This window comes from Echiichthys vipera, assembly GCF_963691815.1.
Source record: "Echiichthys vipera genome assembly, chromosome: 9".
NCBI classification, from domain to species: domain Eukaryota; kingdom Metazoa; phylum Chordata; class Actinopteri; order Perciformes; family Trachinidae; genus Echiichthys; species Echiichthys vipera.
Window position 1 is genome coordinate 5,529,485 of NC_139834.1, and position 18,512 is coordinate 5,547,996.

The 18,512-nt window shown below is 41.8% G+C and overlaps 2 protein-coding genes across 3 annotated transcripts in view; both read right to left on the reverse strand.

Annotated features, from left to right (window-relative positions):
• Positions 1–3,436: 3,436 nt before the first annotated feature.
• On the reverse strand, positions 3,437–8,471 carry zbtb39 (zinc finger and BTB domain containing 39; the record flags this gene model as incomplete). The annotated part of the gene is made up of 4 exons (XM_083920674.1): positions 8,400–8,471; positions 5,800–7,059; positions 5,363–5,716; positions 3,437–4,411 (listed from the first exon to the last, which is right to left on the reverse strand). Exons 2-4 carry the CDS (start codon positions 7,024–7,026, stop codon positions 3,437–3,439), a joined length of 2,556 nt encoding a protein of 851 aa, XP_083776800.1. The 5' UTR covers positions 7,027–7,059; positions 8,400–8,471.
• Positions 8,472–10,280: 1,809 nt separating this feature from the next.
• agap2 (ArfGAP with GTPase domain, ankyrin repeat and PH domain 2) overlaps positions 10,281–18,512 on the reverse strand; it is a gene marked incomplete at its 5' end in the record, with an annotated part of 37,092 nt that continues 28,860 nt past the window's right edge. For both annotated transcript variants that reach the window (XM_083920217.1, XM_083920216.1), the window contains 3 exons: positions 10,281–11,672; positions 14,973–15,240; positions 16,754–16,976. In XM_083920217.1, the coding sequence (XP_083776343.1) occupies positions 11,466–11,672; positions 14,973–15,240; positions 16,754–16,976 (698 nt within the window). In that variant the 3' untranslated portion in view covers positions 10,281–11,465. The remainder of the gene's footprint in view (positions 11,673–14,972; positions 15,241–16,753; positions 16,977–18,512) is intronic.

The following is an 18,512-nucleotide window of genomic DNA, read 5'->3' on the forward strand; positions in this document are numbered from 1 at the left end:
TGTGAAAATAGTGAAATAGTGCAAATATAAGAAAATAATTTCTATGCTACAATGAGGTACTACTTTAAAGAACAGTGTAATTTATCAGCCAGACATTAAAAACCGTACCCTGATGTTTTAAGTCATATAAAGGTAAAACAGACGAGTTTGTGTGAGTAGATTAAGAACAAAGTCAACAACCCACCATCTTGCCTTCTTTCACTGACACAGAACAGGACACATGGTCACTTATTTAATCTCCGTTCAACGATACCAAACGGGTTGGCTCAGTGAACAGATGTGTCCACTACATTCTAAAAGCCTACGTCAGTTATAGAGCTGCAATACATCGATTAGTTGATGGATGAAAAGTAATCTGTCGTTTAAAAGGATAGTGTGTATTTCTTTAAAGCGCGGTTGTAAGAGGTAACGGAACCAGTGTCACCAGTGGGACAGTTTCCGGCTAAATTCTATCAAACTTTCTGTTGAACCTACAATTATAAATGATGGTGAAATGTTTTGAGTTAATTTAATGGTGTTAAAGTCTAACTTCTTATCTTTGTAACCAAATATCGTTTTAACGGCTTACTTTATCTTTGTGTTTACAAGAGTGGTCAAAAGGACGCTAACACCGGTGAATTAGCCGTGTGCCCCTCTCGGCCACTGGGAGCTGCTGGTCGTCCACATTACCATCAATGCTGTCAAAACCTCTGAGACCATTCTTCAGCCCTTCACAATAAAAGTCCATGCTTTAACAGCTCCAAAATAAAGCGTAAAGTCTTCTTCATTTCCATTTTGAACGTAAACAACCACCTGAGCCACTCAGGCTGAGCTTTGCCCAAACGTTCTGACTGCTTTCTCTCATTATGGTCACTCTCCTTTACTAATTTGACATGTAAATGCTCATGTACGTATATGAAATTTACCTTGTAGATTCTCAGAAGTGTGTAAATAAATTCTAAACTTTGGTGGAGATCACCCAGTAAAAGCACCACTAAAAAAGCCCGGTCCGTCCTGATCGGGCTAATAAGAGTGAACGGCGTCTGACTGGTGACAAAGTTATGTTATTATCTGAAGTCAGTGTGTTTGGAGTTTGGAGAAATGGTAAAGAGGACAGGTACGGAAGCTATAAAGGTAGCCGCTACATGTATTTTAAACATTACATTTTTTAAACAAGTGTACGCTACATTTACATTATTTTCACAGCTTTACCTTGCCGTCACACAGCCCTGTTTAAAGCCCAGTTCATACCAAAGATTTAAGACCAGGTGATACTCGCAACGTGCAGGTCTGCAACGTTCTGAAACCTGTCAGTTCACACCAGTGAGACAAGATGATCGTCTCCGTGGCAACGCCTCTCCGACTTTTCTTTCTTTTTTTTTTTCATTCTAGTAATGATAAAAAGGCAAAAATAACATTTTATTTCCCTGATTCACTGCTTTGTTCTGGAATACGGCGCTCCCTCTCCTTAATCATTGTATCGCTCGCTTGACCCTTTCTCTCTGTCTCTTTCTCTCGCACGTTGAGCCTCCGTCCATAACTGCCATTTCAACCAGCTGACAGTTTGTAAGTGCCTATTTTAATTAGCTGTTGAAACAGGTGACATGGCTGATGAGGGTCAGGATGACTTGGGCTGAACGTGGGTGCAGCTCTGATGGGAATTTATGAGGTCACAAATCTCCATCTACCACTAAGAATGATATCGGTGCACTTTGTCCCGCCTAGGTGCAACAAAGCTAACAGGAGACTCGGGAAGACGTCAATCAATCACAGTATACACACCAACCTGAGGTCATGACAAGAGGTCTTATCAACCAGATGAACCTCAAACATGAGTGGGTGTGGAAAAGGTTAGGTACTAATAAAAATAACTAAGGGTGCCCTAACTAACCAATCGAGGCAGAAGTAGATCAGCAACTTGTGTTCTGCAAGGTAAAATTACTGTTTTTGTAAATGGAATCTGGTGGCTTTGACGAGAGCAAAGATAACAGCTTCCTATTGGAAAGGGCCGAGTGAAGGTAAAGAGGTGAAAATATTCAATATATAGCGTAGACTTAAATACTTGAATACAGTTATCTGCTGCCCCATCCACAGCAGCACATTTTTTAGCTGCTGTGTCTGTCCTGTCAAACTGGAGGCTTGTCAACAGCCATCTACTGCAGGTAACACACTGATTATGGACCTCATACAACAGCACTTAAAAAAAAAAAAAATCAGAACTATCCCTCTAAATTATTCATCAAGTCAAAATGCCATGATTCTCCCACAGCATCTCAAATGTGAGGATTTGCTGCTTTTCTCTGTTTGAAATCATTTTAAATTGATTATCTTTGGGTTCAGACTGTTAGTGGGACAAAACAACCGTGACAACAGTCTGTTAAATGTCAGAACGATTCATCGATTCATCAAAAAACAACCAAAAACACGATACTAAAGCCTAGAGCTGGGCGATATGTCGAAAATCTTCTATCCCGATGTAGGTCATTTCACATCTCAATAACAACATACTATATCATGATATAGCAGGTTTTCTGGTAAATCAATCAATAAATAAATGCTCCATTTTAGCATCTTCTCACTTTATTAAGAACTTTGGTGCAAAATCAAAAAAACGTGGAGGATGAGAACGTAAAGCGTTGTCTAAATGATGTAAATTACCCACTTAGTCATTATAACAACCTTACTGGTGATTGTTTATCAAAAATAAAAATTTTGTGAAGATATTAAACTCAAGCACTTTTCCAGCACTTTCAAGGTAAATCAACGTTTTTCCAGACTCCAGTCGCCTTTATTATCATTACATCTAATATGTTACTAAAGATGCTATTCGCAAAAATTCAAAGTCAGAGGCTGCAAGTCACGCTGGACCATCTCTCAATAGCTGTGTTCGAAACTGTTCCCTCGTTCACTATTATTATAGTGTTTAATAAATAGTGCACTATATAAGGAATGACCGAGGGTATGTACACTTAAATTAGCTGTGCATTGTGGGTATTTTATAGTGGACTCTATGGTGAATCAAATTAAACACTGAGAATTTCAAACACCACTACCAAATGGCGAACATACAATAAGGTGCACTTACGCACACAGCTAATGAATGGGAAGCTTGGGAAATGACGGCTCCTGCTCGGTCTGGTGTGACGCCAGGAGAACACACACGTTTCATTTTAAATATTTAAATAATTTTGGCTGTACATCTGTGATCGTGTAAAGTGTGTTCAATCGCTTTTGTATTCAAATTCAAGCGACCTTGAAAACGTAGCGGTTAAAATGAAGCATTTTCCAAACGTTGTTTGAACCCCTTTGGTATGGAGGTGTTTTGTCAAAACTATACTGTGATATTGGATTTTCTTCACATGGCCCAGCCCTAGTGTCAGCTCTGTTAATATATGCAGTATGTGGTCCACGACAACCAGACACAGAGGAAGTGTCAGAGACGGGGGGCGAGGACACATCAGGTGTCCATAGCGGGCAGCGGCTCTTTGGAGTGGTCATTGTACATGAAGGTCTGCTCGATGTTGAAGTCAGGTGGCAGGTGGTCCTTGTGGAGCTCCATGTGTGACGACACCAGCTTCAGCGTGGAGAAAAACAGGCCACAGACGGTGCAGCGGTACATGAGGGCTCCGGCGTGCGTCTTCAGGTGACAGATCATGGTGGAGCGGCCTCTGAAGAAGCGAAGGCAGACTTTGCACTGGTAGGGTTTCTCCCCGGTGTGGATGCGAAGGTGGTAGGTGAACTCCCCCGAGTGGGCGAAGCGTTTACCGCAGTAGCGACACCGGTACCACTTTCCCCGGACGCCTGCCCCGACCACCCCGTCCTGCCCTGCACTCCCGTTTGTCAGGACCCCCGGGGGAAGGCCGTGTAGTGACCCTTGGAAAAACTTGTCTGGTACGCTGAAGCTCATTCCCAGCCCCAAACCCAGGTTGCTCATTTTAACAAGGCCACCGATTTCTCGTGGAGAGGGAGAAGACAGAGGGCACTCCAGAGAATCAGCTTTGCGTTTGCCCGACCAGCCATGGCCCCCGACGCCTCCTCCTCCGACACCCCCCAGGGGCTCTGTGGTGTGCAGGCTGAGGTGGTACTGAAAGGCCGAGGAGGAGCGGAAAGTCTGTGGGCACAGGAAGCAGTGCAGCTCCTCAGCTCCCGCTATGCCACCTCCCACTACTCCATCTGCCCCAACTCTGTAAGCCCTCAGCGCCGACCGCTCCCTCTCCTTAGCCGTAGCCTCCTCGGCGTGCCTGATCATATGTCGGTCCAGCATGGAGCGCTCCACGAAGCAGCGGGCGCAGTGCGGGCAGGTGAAGAGGGGCAAAGAGAGGTGGGCGAGGGCGTGCCACAGCAGGGAGCACAGGGAGCTCTGGGGGAGGTGACACACGCCACAGCTCAGGCTCTGGGGACACACGTGGCTCAGCAGGTGGTCTTTGAGAGTCTGTGAGGGAAGAAACATAAAACAGGTGAGATCTCATGAGAGCAGCAGGTGGCCCTTACATACTCTTACTTTCTCCTCATGTTACTCTCACATGTCGTTTCACTTCAGCCAGATTTCCACTTCTGGTTCTTATACTATTCCAACATTAAAGAATCATCTGAATTAAAGCGTCACAATTATTGTCAGAGGAAATATCACAGTTCCCCGATTATTAATGAAAATAAAACCTGCCTACTTTCAATGTAAAACAGAGGGTTGAGCAAGTCCTCATGGAACTCCTGCAAGTTTGCTGTAACTCTGTTCTTCCAAAGATATAATTTGTAATATTTGAATTTAGTTAATTGTCTTTTAAGTTCCTAGAGTGAGTGAGTGAGTAAGTTAAAACAATGGTGATTGATCATTTTGATTGTGATTCTCACAACCTGCTCGAAATCAAAGGGGGGCTTTTTTTGGTTAAAAATCTCTTTAATGATCAATCTTTCATTCAAATAATTGCTGCTTTTTTTCTTACAACTAATAGAATAATTGTCTCAGCTCTACACCAAAAAAAGGACAATTATACAAAGCATATGTTTTCACAGATTATTGAGGCATCCCTTAATCTGAGTTCATTTCACTACAGCATTAAAATCAGCCTGCAGAGTCTTGAAACCTGCCCGAGACTGACAATAAATCCAAATAAATACTAATTAAAACAAATAATATCCAAAATCATTCCTTTATGCATCTCATCTTTTGTTTATTTGACTCGAATTGTTGGGTGTTCTGTTTCTGTTATTTCGTCTTGTAAATTGTTTTATCTTGGTTTCCCATGTAGAGCATAGAACACTGTTTTGCTTATTAAATGAAGTTTATTAATATTACTCACTGTATAAAAGTGACATGAAAGTATAATAGAGGTGGCAAAAAAAACAACACAAACAAATAAAAAAATGTCAAATGTTCACTAACCTGGAAGTCCTTGCTGAGGGTCTTGGTGCACACCGCACACTGCAGCTCGCCGCCCTGGCTGCTGTTAGTCAACGCCGCCTGTGGTATCACGTAACCGGCGGCTGCCTGGCGGTGGTGGCGCAGCAGTTTCTTTTGGCTGCAGAACTGCAGGTGACACATGTCGCAGGTGAAGAGCTGCACCTCTACGTGGGTGAGGGCGTGGGTGACGCTGGTGACGCGGTCCTGGAACGAGGCCCCGCACAGTCTGCAGAGCCCCATCTCCGTCACGTGAGTCTCGGCGTGTCTTCTGATGGCAGCCGGGTCTGCTGGGAGAGGCATCGAGCAGGCTTTACACGACAGCACGTTCCCCGCCACCTGGAGGAGCAAAGAGCATTACTTCTGTTGGGAGTTCACACATTTATCTGAAATATTTTAGTGCTGACAGATAAAAACATTACCTGGCTGCTGCCTCCCCCTCCATTCTCCACATACACGAGGTCGTCTTCGTCGTCCTCCTCCTCTCCCTCCTCCATGAAGTTCTCATCGTCGCTGAGCTCGATGATCTCGCCTGCCAGCTGTCTCCACTGCTCCTCCTCTGTTCCCTCCATTGATCCATTCCCTTTCAGAGCCTCCTTTTCCTCCTCCACCCCTCCAAACACCAGCCGGCCGTCTCTTTGGACGTCCACCACGTTGCCCTCCACTGAACCCACCTGCAGGCTGCCCAGAGGCTCTCCTGAGGACGATGTCGGGGTGCAGGCCTCAGCTCCGAGCTGAGCCGAGGAGTCAGGGAAGGAGCAGGGATCGGCGCTGCTGCTCTGAGGCAAAGTGCTTCCTGCGCCCTCAGGAACCATTCGTCCATGTGCCTCTCTGTCCTCACAGCCGCCCCCTTCCTCCTCATCCTCCAACCCCTGCTCAATCTTCAGCTGGAGCACGGACCCCGGAGGCAGCACGCCATCACTCTGGCTGGAATGTCTGCTGGTTAAAAGATTGTGTCCTCCTGGCAGTTGTTGATCTGCTGCCATCTGGCCGTAGCCGATGTGAGACCGCATGTCCTCTGCCTTCAGGTCCATAGACAGAACCTGAGGGTGAGCTTCACAGCTGGCACTGACTGTCCTGGCCTGGAAGAGAGGCGAGGGAGCGGCAGCAGGTGTTGGGGCAGCAGATGAAGACAGCGACGAGCAGGAGGCGGCGGAGGAACACACAGATGACGCAGATACAGCTGCAGCCACCGTGGACGCTGCAGCGGCAACCATGCCAGAGTCCAGGCCGAGGTCTCTGGGACTACCTGCTTTACAGTTCACAGACACAGACACCTGCAGGTCAGGGAAGGTGGCGTGACAGGCCCTCACCAGTTCACAGACACCCAGCCTCTCAGCCAGCTCATACAGCACCCCGACATCTATGAGGTCAGTCAAGATCTCCCCCGTGTAGACGAACGTCAGCACCTTCTCAAAGCTGGCTGGGGAGATAAACTCCAGAGAGAAGGCAGCAGTGGACGAGGCTGGAGCCCGAGCAAACAGGGTACGGAAGTACGTCCCGGCGCAGGCCAGCACTGCACGGTGTGCGGCGAACGTGCGGTTGCCCACTTGCAGCAACACATCACAGTATTGACGGGATTGGCGGCAGTGGTTGAGCTCAGTGAGAAGGCTGGCAGCGTGGCCGGGACCCTGCAGCCGGATCCTCATCACTGCTGCTGCTGCTGCTGCTGCTCTACAGTCCTGCAGGAGCACAGAAGACAGTCAGGGAAGGAATATGTGTCATACTGTAACAGCAAACTTCAGTAGAACTGAATGAGCAGTCAAGGCCAAAGAAATAATGTTCAGTTAACTTAAGTCTGAGCAGTATGACGGCACATAAGCTCAAAACGATATAGCAATGTCTATCCTCTGTGTTTTTATGGCGATGTTGAAAACCCGGAAGCCAAACTGCATCACGACAATATTTGTGTCATTCTGATCCTTGCATTTATGTTCATTTTGTAGTAAAGTTCTTCATAAAATGAAAAAAGAATCAGTACTTCTCATTTGTTAGGTATTTAACTCACTCAGGAGAATACAGGAATATGTTTTACCATGTGGTTATTTCATTTGGAATATTAGATACATGCTAAATTGTTGCCTCGTGACCAAATAGATAATAGAAAATAAAATACAAATAATAATAAAATCCACTTAATTGACCTTGAATCACCAATAAAACTAAGTAAACTTGATAAGACATGGGTTTGGTTTTGGAAACATGATGGATAATTGTCACTTTGGTCAATTATGACTTGAAATAATGAACAAAGAGTTCCATTTAAAGTGGTAAAAGAGACACACAGTTGGGGCATTAGGGCATGATTTATATGCATTTAAACATTTTGTTATAATGTTACGACATTTTAAAAGAGTTAAGGACACAAAGTAACGTATCGTTACAGAGAGCGGCTGCAGAAATAGATGAAGCACTCACTCATCACATTAAATTAGATGTTGTTGTCCTATAAACAACTGACAGGATGTTTGGAGACAGGGAAACCAACTCCACAGAAATATAATCACTACAACAACTATGTTTCTAATGTGTTGATCATCAAGAGTCCTTTTGCAGAAATGTCAGAAGATGCTGTTTCCAGTCTCTGTAATACTGAGATCTTCTTTTCTCTGTGTCATATCGTATATGCCATCCCATACAACACAACGTTTCAAGCACTTAAAAGCACTTTTAGTCCAAACTCAAACACTTTTCAAACCTTGCAAACACCTCACTTACATTTAAGTGTTTTCAAGGGTTTCCAGCACCCGTGTGAACCCTAACAATGCACGTTTCTGAGGGACCTTCAGTTTCTTCTCTCTCTCTCTCTATATATATATTTATATATATATATATATAAATATGAATTCACATTTGAATGGCAGCAGTTAAACAAGAAGAAGCTAACGCAGATTAGCCAGTGTTTTCCCACACGTTATGACAACATTGTTCCCTAAATGTGACACATTTGACAGATTGACTTTAATAGAAAATCCTCCTGGTTTAAATGTGAGTGCAAGTGTTTGTTATTCTTGTGACTTACCCATTTGAATGTGTTTTTAGGTGATGAGTACTCTTCTCTTTGTTTCAAACGGGCTCTTGATGGTGGTCGGTTGTAAATCTTTAATTACAACCTCTTCTGATCGGTTGGCGCATTTTAGTGACGTATGTTAATAATAAAAGTGTAGTGCGGGCGCCGCCTACAGTCTGGATGCGTCACTGCACCAAGAAGGCGTCAGCGCTGTGACTCTCTCATGAGCACTCTCCTATATTAGGATGACAGCACTTGGGTCCTACTTTTACCTGCTATACAAATGTTCAAGTAACCATTTATATATATAAAAAAATACAAAAACATTAAATATAAAGTTAAATATATCACACTGAAACATTATACAATAGAATTAAATAAAACAAAAACTGTAAAAATAAAAATACATATAAAGTATGATGCAAAAAAACGGACAGATTAGAAGTAAATACAACAAAAACAGTAAAAAATACAAATAAAATAAAAACAGCATGAATATAAATACATATAAAGTATGATGCAAAAAACCCGGACAGATTAGAAGTAAATACAACAAAAACAGTAAAAATATCAATAAATACAATAAAAACAGCACGAATATAAATACATATAAAATATGACACAATAGAATAAAATAAAACAAAAACAGTACAAATAGTAATATATACAAAATATGATACAATAAATTATGATAAAACAAAAACAAAACAAAAACAGTCAATATAAAATGAAATATAACACAATAAAACATTATACAATAGAAGAAAAGAAAACAAAAACTGTAAAAATAAAAATACATATAAAGTATGATGCAAAAAAACGGACAGATTAGAAGTAAATACAACCAAAACAATAATAATGTCAATAAATAAAATAAAAACAGCATGAATATAAATCTAAATATAATATGATACAATAAAATATGACAGAATAGAATAGAATAAAATAAAAACAGTACAAATATAAATATATATATAATATCATACAATAAAATATGACAGAATAGAATTCAGATTTATTATTCATTTACTTATTTATTTTTGTTTTGCTCTCAGTTTATTTTGCTCACACCGGTTTGCTGGTGGTTAGCAATGTCGCCTCACAGCAAGAGAGTTCCTGGTTCGAATCCCGGCTGGGCCCTTCTGTGTGGAGTTTGCATGTTGTCCCTGTGTCTGCGTGGGTTTTCTCCGGGTTCTCCGGTTTCCTCCCACAGTCCAAAGACGTGCAGGTGTTCGGTTCATTGATGACTCTAAATCACCCGTAGGTGTGAGTGTTTGTCTGTCTCTGTTCGTCTCTATGTGTCCTGTGATAGACTGGCGTCCTGTCCAGGGTGGAACCCGCCTCATGTCTAATGTCAGCTGGGATCGGCTCCAGCCCCCCGCGACCCCGACAGGGACAAGCGGTTGAAGATGGATGGATCTCAGTTATTCATATTAACATTCATTTATGTGGTTTTAGGAGGTTTTTCATTTCTTTTAGTACCTATTTTATTTATAGTCTCTTAGTTTCCAGCTCCATTGTTCTCCTCATGGGGGCCCTCCACTCTGAGGGGTTGCACCGGGGGGTTGTCTGGGCCTGGATAGTAGGGGAATCCTAACCCAGGGTATGGGGCCCTATCTGTCTGGGTCGGGGTGGTCTCTGTGGCGGCGTCCCCTGCATGCATATTTTAATGTAAAGCACTTTGGACTGCATTTTTATATGTATGAAAGCTGCCATATAAATAAAGCTGATTTGATTTGATTTGAACTAAACACAAATACAAATACATCACATTACTTACAGCTGCTAGCATGGCTAAAAATGATATTTATGTGTATGCTTTACTATAAAACGAAATTGTTGTGCAATAGACACACAGACAAAATAAGACACAACAAATGATGATCCTAATAATGCTAATTAAAAAAAGTTTATTTTATTCCGGTAACCATTTCTTTTAGCTCATGAGAGATTCACACGACCCACAAAGTGTCAGAAATATCAATGACACCTGCAAACTCTTCATACTTCACTGTAAACTCATGGGAGAGACCTGCACAACAGTAACATGAATGGGAATAATGTCTTTTATGTAGTAGTTTTGGCCATCCCAAATAAAACTATAGCCACATGTTCACATTACGTAAAAGCATTTAGTTTACTGGTTTATGCTTTCGTGACATGTAGGATAATAAGAAATCATAAGAGACGATGAAAAAACAAACAACATATTTTTCAAAACTACCAGTAGAAATAATTTACAAAATTGAGCCTTTGATTTTTCAGTTGTGTCTTCGTTACAGAGTTTAACATTAAGTATGTAGTATAGGTACATTTACAGTATATTAAAACGCCATATCTTTGACCCGTGACAGTAACACTGACATATTTCATATTCCAAACCATTCATTTTTCTAGTCTAAGCAGAATCATTTCAGCTGATTCATCACTGAAAAAACAGTTAATATTGGCCAAAACTGGCCCGTATACTGCTGCGACAGGCACACATAACTAACAACATGACATATTGTAGGTTTTATTCCGTAAAGCCAAAGAAAAGAAGAGCTGTTTTGGTCCAGTCACAACAAAATTGAATAAAAGCCTCTCAGGTGTATCGACCGTACAGTCACAGACGCAGCTCGCTCTAAAACTTGTTGCTGTTTCATCATCATCGTCATCATCATCATCGTCATCATCGTCATCATCGTCATCATCATCATCATCGCTGTCGTCATCATCATCGTTGGATTATTGCACTTCTTCTTCTGGAGGAAGTGAAACGAGAAGCAAGTTCGTCTGCTCTAAAATTACAGAAGACGGCTACAAACTTCTACTTGAGTCGTTTTGAAATGAGGTCGACAACACAGTATTTCAGCAACATATCTCCCCAAATTGAATGAATATTGCTTTTAAAGGTGTTTGATATGTTGTTCAGTCTTCAGAAGCTATTATATTTAAATCCTTAGTACTACAATAAAAGTCCTGTCGTGTTTCTTTATAGTACGCCCCTCGCCAAAGTATTTTTCTAAACAATAAGCATCCTCCAGTTGTCACAGGCCCCCTCTGTGTGGTGGTGGTGGTGGCGCCTTCGGTTCAGCGCTACGACACCCGTTTCCTGGAGCTGGTTCGGCCCAGACTGGCAGTGCTGGACCGGCGGGAGAGGACGGGTGTGGCAGTGGTGGGGGACGTCTCGTTGGGACAGCCGTGTTGGAGCAGAATATCGATGCAGCCTTTACTTCCTGTTTTTCGGGCCATCCTCATGGCTGTCTGGCCTTGGTTATCTTTCGCTTTCACGTCAATTCCATACTGTGGGGGGAGAGATATGATGTTAACTCAATTATAAGCTTAGAATAGACAGTAAATATTGATTCAAGGTAGAACAGTTTGTGCAGTGAAATGCAGACCTTTGCTCTGGGAGGGTGTCCTGTGCTCTCTGTGTCACACTCTGTTCCTTACTGAACGGGCCTACCAGGCATAAGCCCAGGGGCCCATAAGGCAGGGGCACTGACTTATAAAATGTTGCTAAAAACCACAAAATGATCACAAAGAGATGCTAAGTGACCACAAGTATACAGAACGACCATGAATGACCACAAAATAGACAAAAAAGACTATAGGGATTTTTACAGCCTGTGAGCTGTGTGTTTTGGCAGCCTGTGAATAAAAGCCTGGGTTGCTTTTTGAAAACAACTGGTCCTCAACTCCTTCTCCCCCGGGTTAATATCATTTTAATATAATTTCGTTTTCATCCCATTTCCCATAGACAATATTCGGGACGTAACACCAACATACACAGAGGACAAGGACAATGACGTGCAAAATGATTAAAAATAGATTTAAAATAACTGTAGAGAAACAAACCATGACATAGAAACTTAAAATGTCTAAAAATAGATGCAAAACCACTACAAAAAGATGCAAAATGGGGTTATTGGCTCAGAATACAACTATGCCCAAGTCAAACCCTTGTCATTTCCCATCCCTCCACCAGATGCCCTCAGACTTTCCCCGCCACACCCGTCCACACTACCCAGAGCCCAGCTCTCAAATACATCTAGGGAACTAAAGTTTCAAATCGCTCACTTCTTCTTTTTACTTTCAGTCTTTACTGCTGATGCTCTTACAAAAGTACATACAGTTGCCTGCAGTATGAACACTACTGGGACATACGTCTTCATAACATTGCACATTGAACTTTGACCCTCTGGTTGGCGCTGTAGCCTATGGAAAGAAACGGAAGAATGCTGAAAAGCTGAGACTTTCTCACTGAGATATAATAAGATTTGTGAACGTTCACTGTCAGGTCAGTGCTGTGAACGGCTAAATGACGCTGGTGACAGTTATTACTGATGAAAGCTAGTTTGAGTGGGAGGCTGCTGCTGGGCAGTCATCCACTTGAATGGGGGAAAACAGAAAGTACGGCGATCAGCCTTTATAAATTAGAAGACATGATGTATGTAAAACAAACGTTTGTTTAACAACAAAAAAAATGCATACAAACTTGTCAAAATTATGATCCAAAAACACGCTATCGTGCCCTACAAAACCCAAGTGCAGTAACTCTGAAATCAATAATACCTTGATATCTGCACAGTTTTGGGCCTGAAAGTATGGAGGTTACGGGTGATTTGGATAAAAAAACATCCAATGGCAAACTATCCATCATCAATGTGCCAACTATTCAAACTTTAAAGCCATTTTTTGGCATAAATTATTTTGTTACTGCACTTTTGCTATGTAGTATAGGATCCTCGGTTTTCCATCCCCCAGAAGGGGGCGTGACCATGGCGATGACACCATGGTCTATATGCTTTCGGATTATGGGTCAGAATAGCCAGAAAAACATGCTGACTCGCTGCAAAATCTGATCAAATGCAGTAATACAACCTGGTGTTTTTGTCATGTACGCAAACCTTTTTAATACCACAAGTCTACATACACGTCATGCCGATTCTCTGTTACCTGCCTGCCCAACCTACTGCTCTTTGGACCATCTACCAGGAAACTAATTCATGCAATAAATCATCTGCCAGCTTCCTCTGCGTTTGGTTGCTTCCCCTGCTACCTGCACTTCCAATTGTGACATCCTGAGGCAAATTAGTGATTTTGTCACACCCATGAGGCAAAGCAGATGAGCATGTTTGTCTGCAAAACCCAAGACTGGAATAATAACTAAGACAAGCAGGTAACTCTAGGGCCCCAAGACTCCAATGTTCACTGCATGTCAATTTTTTGGGGGAATTATAATACACTACAATATGTACTGAGGCAAGCACTGCATCTTTAGCAAATTGTGTCTTGTAGAGTAGAGGGGCCTCATTTTAGGACCGTTATTAGTTTATATATTATATATATTGCTAGCCTGGCATCGCCATGCCTCTGGACCCAATTAGATAAACCTACAACCAGGGGTGGATTAAGGCGGACAAGGTTGGAGAAGGGTTTTTCTGACGTAATTTGATTTATGAACATTTTTATTTTGGCATTTTAGAAATCATCACAAAATTAAATATCGGCGGGAACTATTCCCTGAAGTAAATTGAAGTCATTAAAAATAGTTTGGACATGCGTGCACATGTTGGGTCCCGATTGCAGCCTAGGTCACCTTAATCCACACCCGCCTACAACCAAAACAACAAAATGACGCAGCACTGAGCGATACATGCATTGACGCTGTGCTTGGTCCATTTTCAAACAGGAAAAAATGGCTGCCTGGTCACAAACGAGTAAGAAGAGAAGAGCAGTAGGCAACACAGTAACATAATCTTGATTCATGTTTGATCAGCGCTGTACAGTTTGATATGAGTTTCACGAGGTTGTTGAATTATGCTGAAGGGAGGACGCCACTTAGGTTTGGTACATTCTAGTATGACGCTCCTCTGTCAGTTGTCGTCTTAAACACGCCCCACATGAGATAAACGATTGTGACTGGTTCACCCAGGGTCAGGTTCGCTGGAAATCTGTCTGACAGGGAGAGGGGAAGACATTTCTGCCCTAGCAACAGAAACATGAGCTCGCCAGGTTCGTGTCCAGGCTAGCATATTGATAAATTACCTATGAGCACTGGAGTCTGATTCTCTGGACATATGAAGCTGCCACAGAGATATATTTGATCAAAAAGTTCTAGGAACTAAACTAAGAATTAAAAAATAACATTTGCACATTCCTGTTTGACCACATCTGAAGATGTGTAGATAAGGCAAATTAGGCGGATGATTCATTCAGAAAAAGAGGAAACCACAACACAGAGTCGTGCTGTGTTTATTGTTGCGTGAGGATTTTTTTAAACCTAGAACTAAATTAAACAAGTTCCTCAAAAGACTTGTGGTCCCCGGGGGAAGCTGCTGCAGTGGAAACAACGTTATTATCTTTTATGTGCGCTGAACGAGAGAGCTGTAGGTGCCCTAACAGGAAATCTCTACCTTGGGGCCCCTAAACCTGTTTGTCCAGCCATGGCAAGACCATCTCAATGTGACCTACGTTCTGCTTTATTATGAAAATGTTTTGCTCTATTTCCTCGTTATATATGAGCAGCTTACAATGCACAAAGGGTGGACTAAGAATAATCCCAAGAAAAAGGACATCAACAGAAAAGGAGAAACCCACCCAAACCAGCAGCTGGGTCATGACTACATCTCCCAGCTGACAGGCAGCGTGCAGTGCTGAGCGAGGCAGTGCGGTCGACCCGTTGATCTGTTCCTTGGTGCTGTGGGCCAGAAGGAGCAGCAGTCGGGGAAGATCTCTCTCAGTCACCGCGGACAGCAGCCAAACCGGCACACCGTTTTCTGGAGGCTGGGGCCCCGGGGGAGGCTGAAGAGGCGGCACGAACGCCCGTTGTTCGTACTTTGCACGAATCCACGACTCTCGTTCCTCACTTGGAAAGCACACACACACACAGAAGATCCAGTCATGCACAGAGGGGTGTGAAGCCCTGACGTCTGAGATATTTTCAAACTTTTCAGATCATTTCTTTTAAGATCTCAAGTTTTCTGAGTTTCCCAGAAGCTCTTGAATGCACCAACAGGAAGCCTTTTTGGTAAAGTAACCCCTATGTATCACTTTAAAGCAGTACTGTACATATGCAACTTATAACTGGTTTATAATGGAGTTGTAAGCAAATATAAGGACAGTTTCTAGTAACCATCCCATCTTGTCACATACAGACATTTTGGCAATGCTCTTGGTAGCCCTGAACTCTACACATGATGCTCCACTATGGTCGCCATTTTTAACTCGGGGAACACATGGTTAACGTTTTGAGTTCATACAACACTATGTGGCTAGGTTTAGGTAACAAACCACTTGGTTAGGGTTAGAAAAAGATCATGGGTGGGGTTCGTCAACGCGTCGGCCCCAAACGCTGAACGAGGGCCAGGATAACACAGGTATTTGGGAATGAGAACGCGCTCCATCAACTATAACTCATCCTGTGAATTATCTGTAAGCAGTGCATGAACAAATAATGAACAACTGCTCATATAATATAACAGCTATTATACTGTGGTGTGGGTAGATACTTGACTCTTATTGGGAGCGGAGATAATGCCCGACAAGGTGTCCATTATCAGGAACTAATGGATGACGGAGAGCTGATCATGGACACCTCTAAGGGCATTATCACACTTATACCATGGTCACTTGACAGAGAGAAATAGACAAGAAATTATATTTTCACGTGTTTTGCAATTGAAATCTAAAGTTGTTAAAACAGAAACTCTTTCACCTGAGGGTTCGTCTAATGCCTAGAACAGTCACTTTCACCCCGTGAGGTTCTTATGCAGTGGAAACGATGTTCACTACTCCAGTAAATAGGACCAACCTATAATACAACTTGGGAACGGAAGATTATTTCCATTCCACAGAGGTTTTGGCCTCCCCATCGTCCATTAATTCCTCACAATGGACACCTCATCAAGAATCGATCCTTACGTATTTGATATAAATATATATATGAATGTATTTACTAATGTATTTATATTTAAATGTGGTGCCAAACAACTGAGTAAACTCTCCACTGATGAAGCCAATGAGTTGCTGGTTAAAGGACTTTTTTTTGGTCAAACTGCTATTTCTAAAGCATGAAACTCGACATAAACCTGCCCCTGAATAATTTATACATGTGTATATATATTTTTTTTATTCATATGTATAATCATATATATATATATACAAAATAGCATTCAGCTTTCAAGCTATGAATGATAAGTTATCAGTAGATAACTGTTAAAATTAGTTATGATTACGAGTTACGATTTATAGGAGACGTTAGTGACAAATGCATTAAAAAAAAAGTCCTTATTGACTACTAAGTTGTTTGAATGTTTTCAGAAATTGCATGCATCACTCTAAACTACCGTATTCCTTTAACTACATGTGGTGATGCCCACCGTGTTGCAGTTGGCATGGGTTTGGTTCGGCCCTGGGTGCAGCTCTCCCAGATGCTGTTGGCCATGTGGTTCCCGATGGCAGCCAGGACTTGTGTGAGCTCTCCGGGCCAGTCGTCCAGGTCCAGGGAGCGGACGCGCGACAGGTGTGTCCCCAGGTTTCGATGGATCCCAGAGCACTCAATGCAGATCAGCGCACCCAGGTTGAGACTAGCCCAGGTTGGATCTGCAGGGTGGAGAGAAGAGGGGGACCACTTACAAGAAGTCCTGAAGTACGCACATAAAGAATTGACATACACTGAGTAGCACTTGTGGTAAGTACCATTATCGGCTACTTTACTTCTACAATTTAGAGACATGTTGCACTTTTTACTCCATTTAATTTACAACTATAGTTACTAGTTGGATCATTCCTGTTATACAGCAACATTTCATTCCCCATGAATTACTTCCTTCATATTCTCTCTAAAACGGGTCAATTATTTATAACACAATTGCTAAAAGAATAGATTAAGGTGTTCTTTATCACAAAACACAGAATAATGCGCATAAAAAAAACATTTTTGTACATTACTGAGCGTTTCTTTGGTACATGTGTTCTTTTTCACCAAGTGCAAATTAATCAACAGGAACTATAAGTCATAAAATCATAAAACACTCAAAATGTTCTTTAATTGTTTTATAGGCCCTGTTAAACTCCCTGCAATTGAACATATATTAGGATAACTATCGATATTTTATACCATTTTCATGATTTACTGTGTCCCCACCCTGTTGGTTTGTAGTTTCTCGCCTTCAAAAACAGACAAAAAGACAATTCCATTGATACCCATCCATTATTTGTTTGGAAAAGAGCAAAACTTTCACTCCTGTCTTTGTTTTAAAAAAAAATCTGTTTGTAACGCTCTTAAAGTTTCACCCTGTTCGCCTAAACCATGAAGAAAGCCAGTCCGATCAAAGAAGTTAAAAAACATATTTGATATAATAATAACATTTCTGTTTATGTGTACAACGTTAGCTAGCTAAATCATGATCATTAGCTCAAATCCCCAAATTTCTTTTGACGAATAAGAACCAGCCCACCCATAAAGATTATTATTAGAGTGTCTGAGATTGGCCAATATGTTTAAATACAATACATTTAAACATGTCATTATTCTTAAATAATGCAAAAGTGTTGAGGCTGAAATGTTGCTCTATAACAGGATTGACCCAGTTACTTTCTAGATTCAGATTAAAAATACAAAATCAACAAATAAATGAGGATATAATTATCAATGACACTTTGTTGTTGCACAGGGGGAATTCACAATCTACCCGGAAGTATATAAAGTAATAATATATATGAATGAATTAGCTCCACCTTAACCAGCTGCAACATTATGCGCAAAATGTGATTATGCATCAATGGATACTTCCATTCTGGCTCTGGGGGGCTGAATGTCTGATTTTACATATAAATGCTTGGTTTCTCCCAATAAACCATGATAAATGGTCTATTTGGGTATAAATATAAGCATGTTAATAAATACTGTTGCTAAAAATTCTAAAATAACTCATGTTCTTTTAATCTGTCTCCTCAGTGTGCAGGAATAACCCCCTCCCCTTCTTAGATTAAGTTGTTCTGTCCACTGTGAGAGCGCATCTTGGCTTTAAATCTATCTGGGCGTCAGAAATACAACAGTCTGCTCCTGTTTAATCATCAGCATAATTTACTTTGAATATTTGCCCATTTGTTATTTTTCATTATAGACGTTCAATC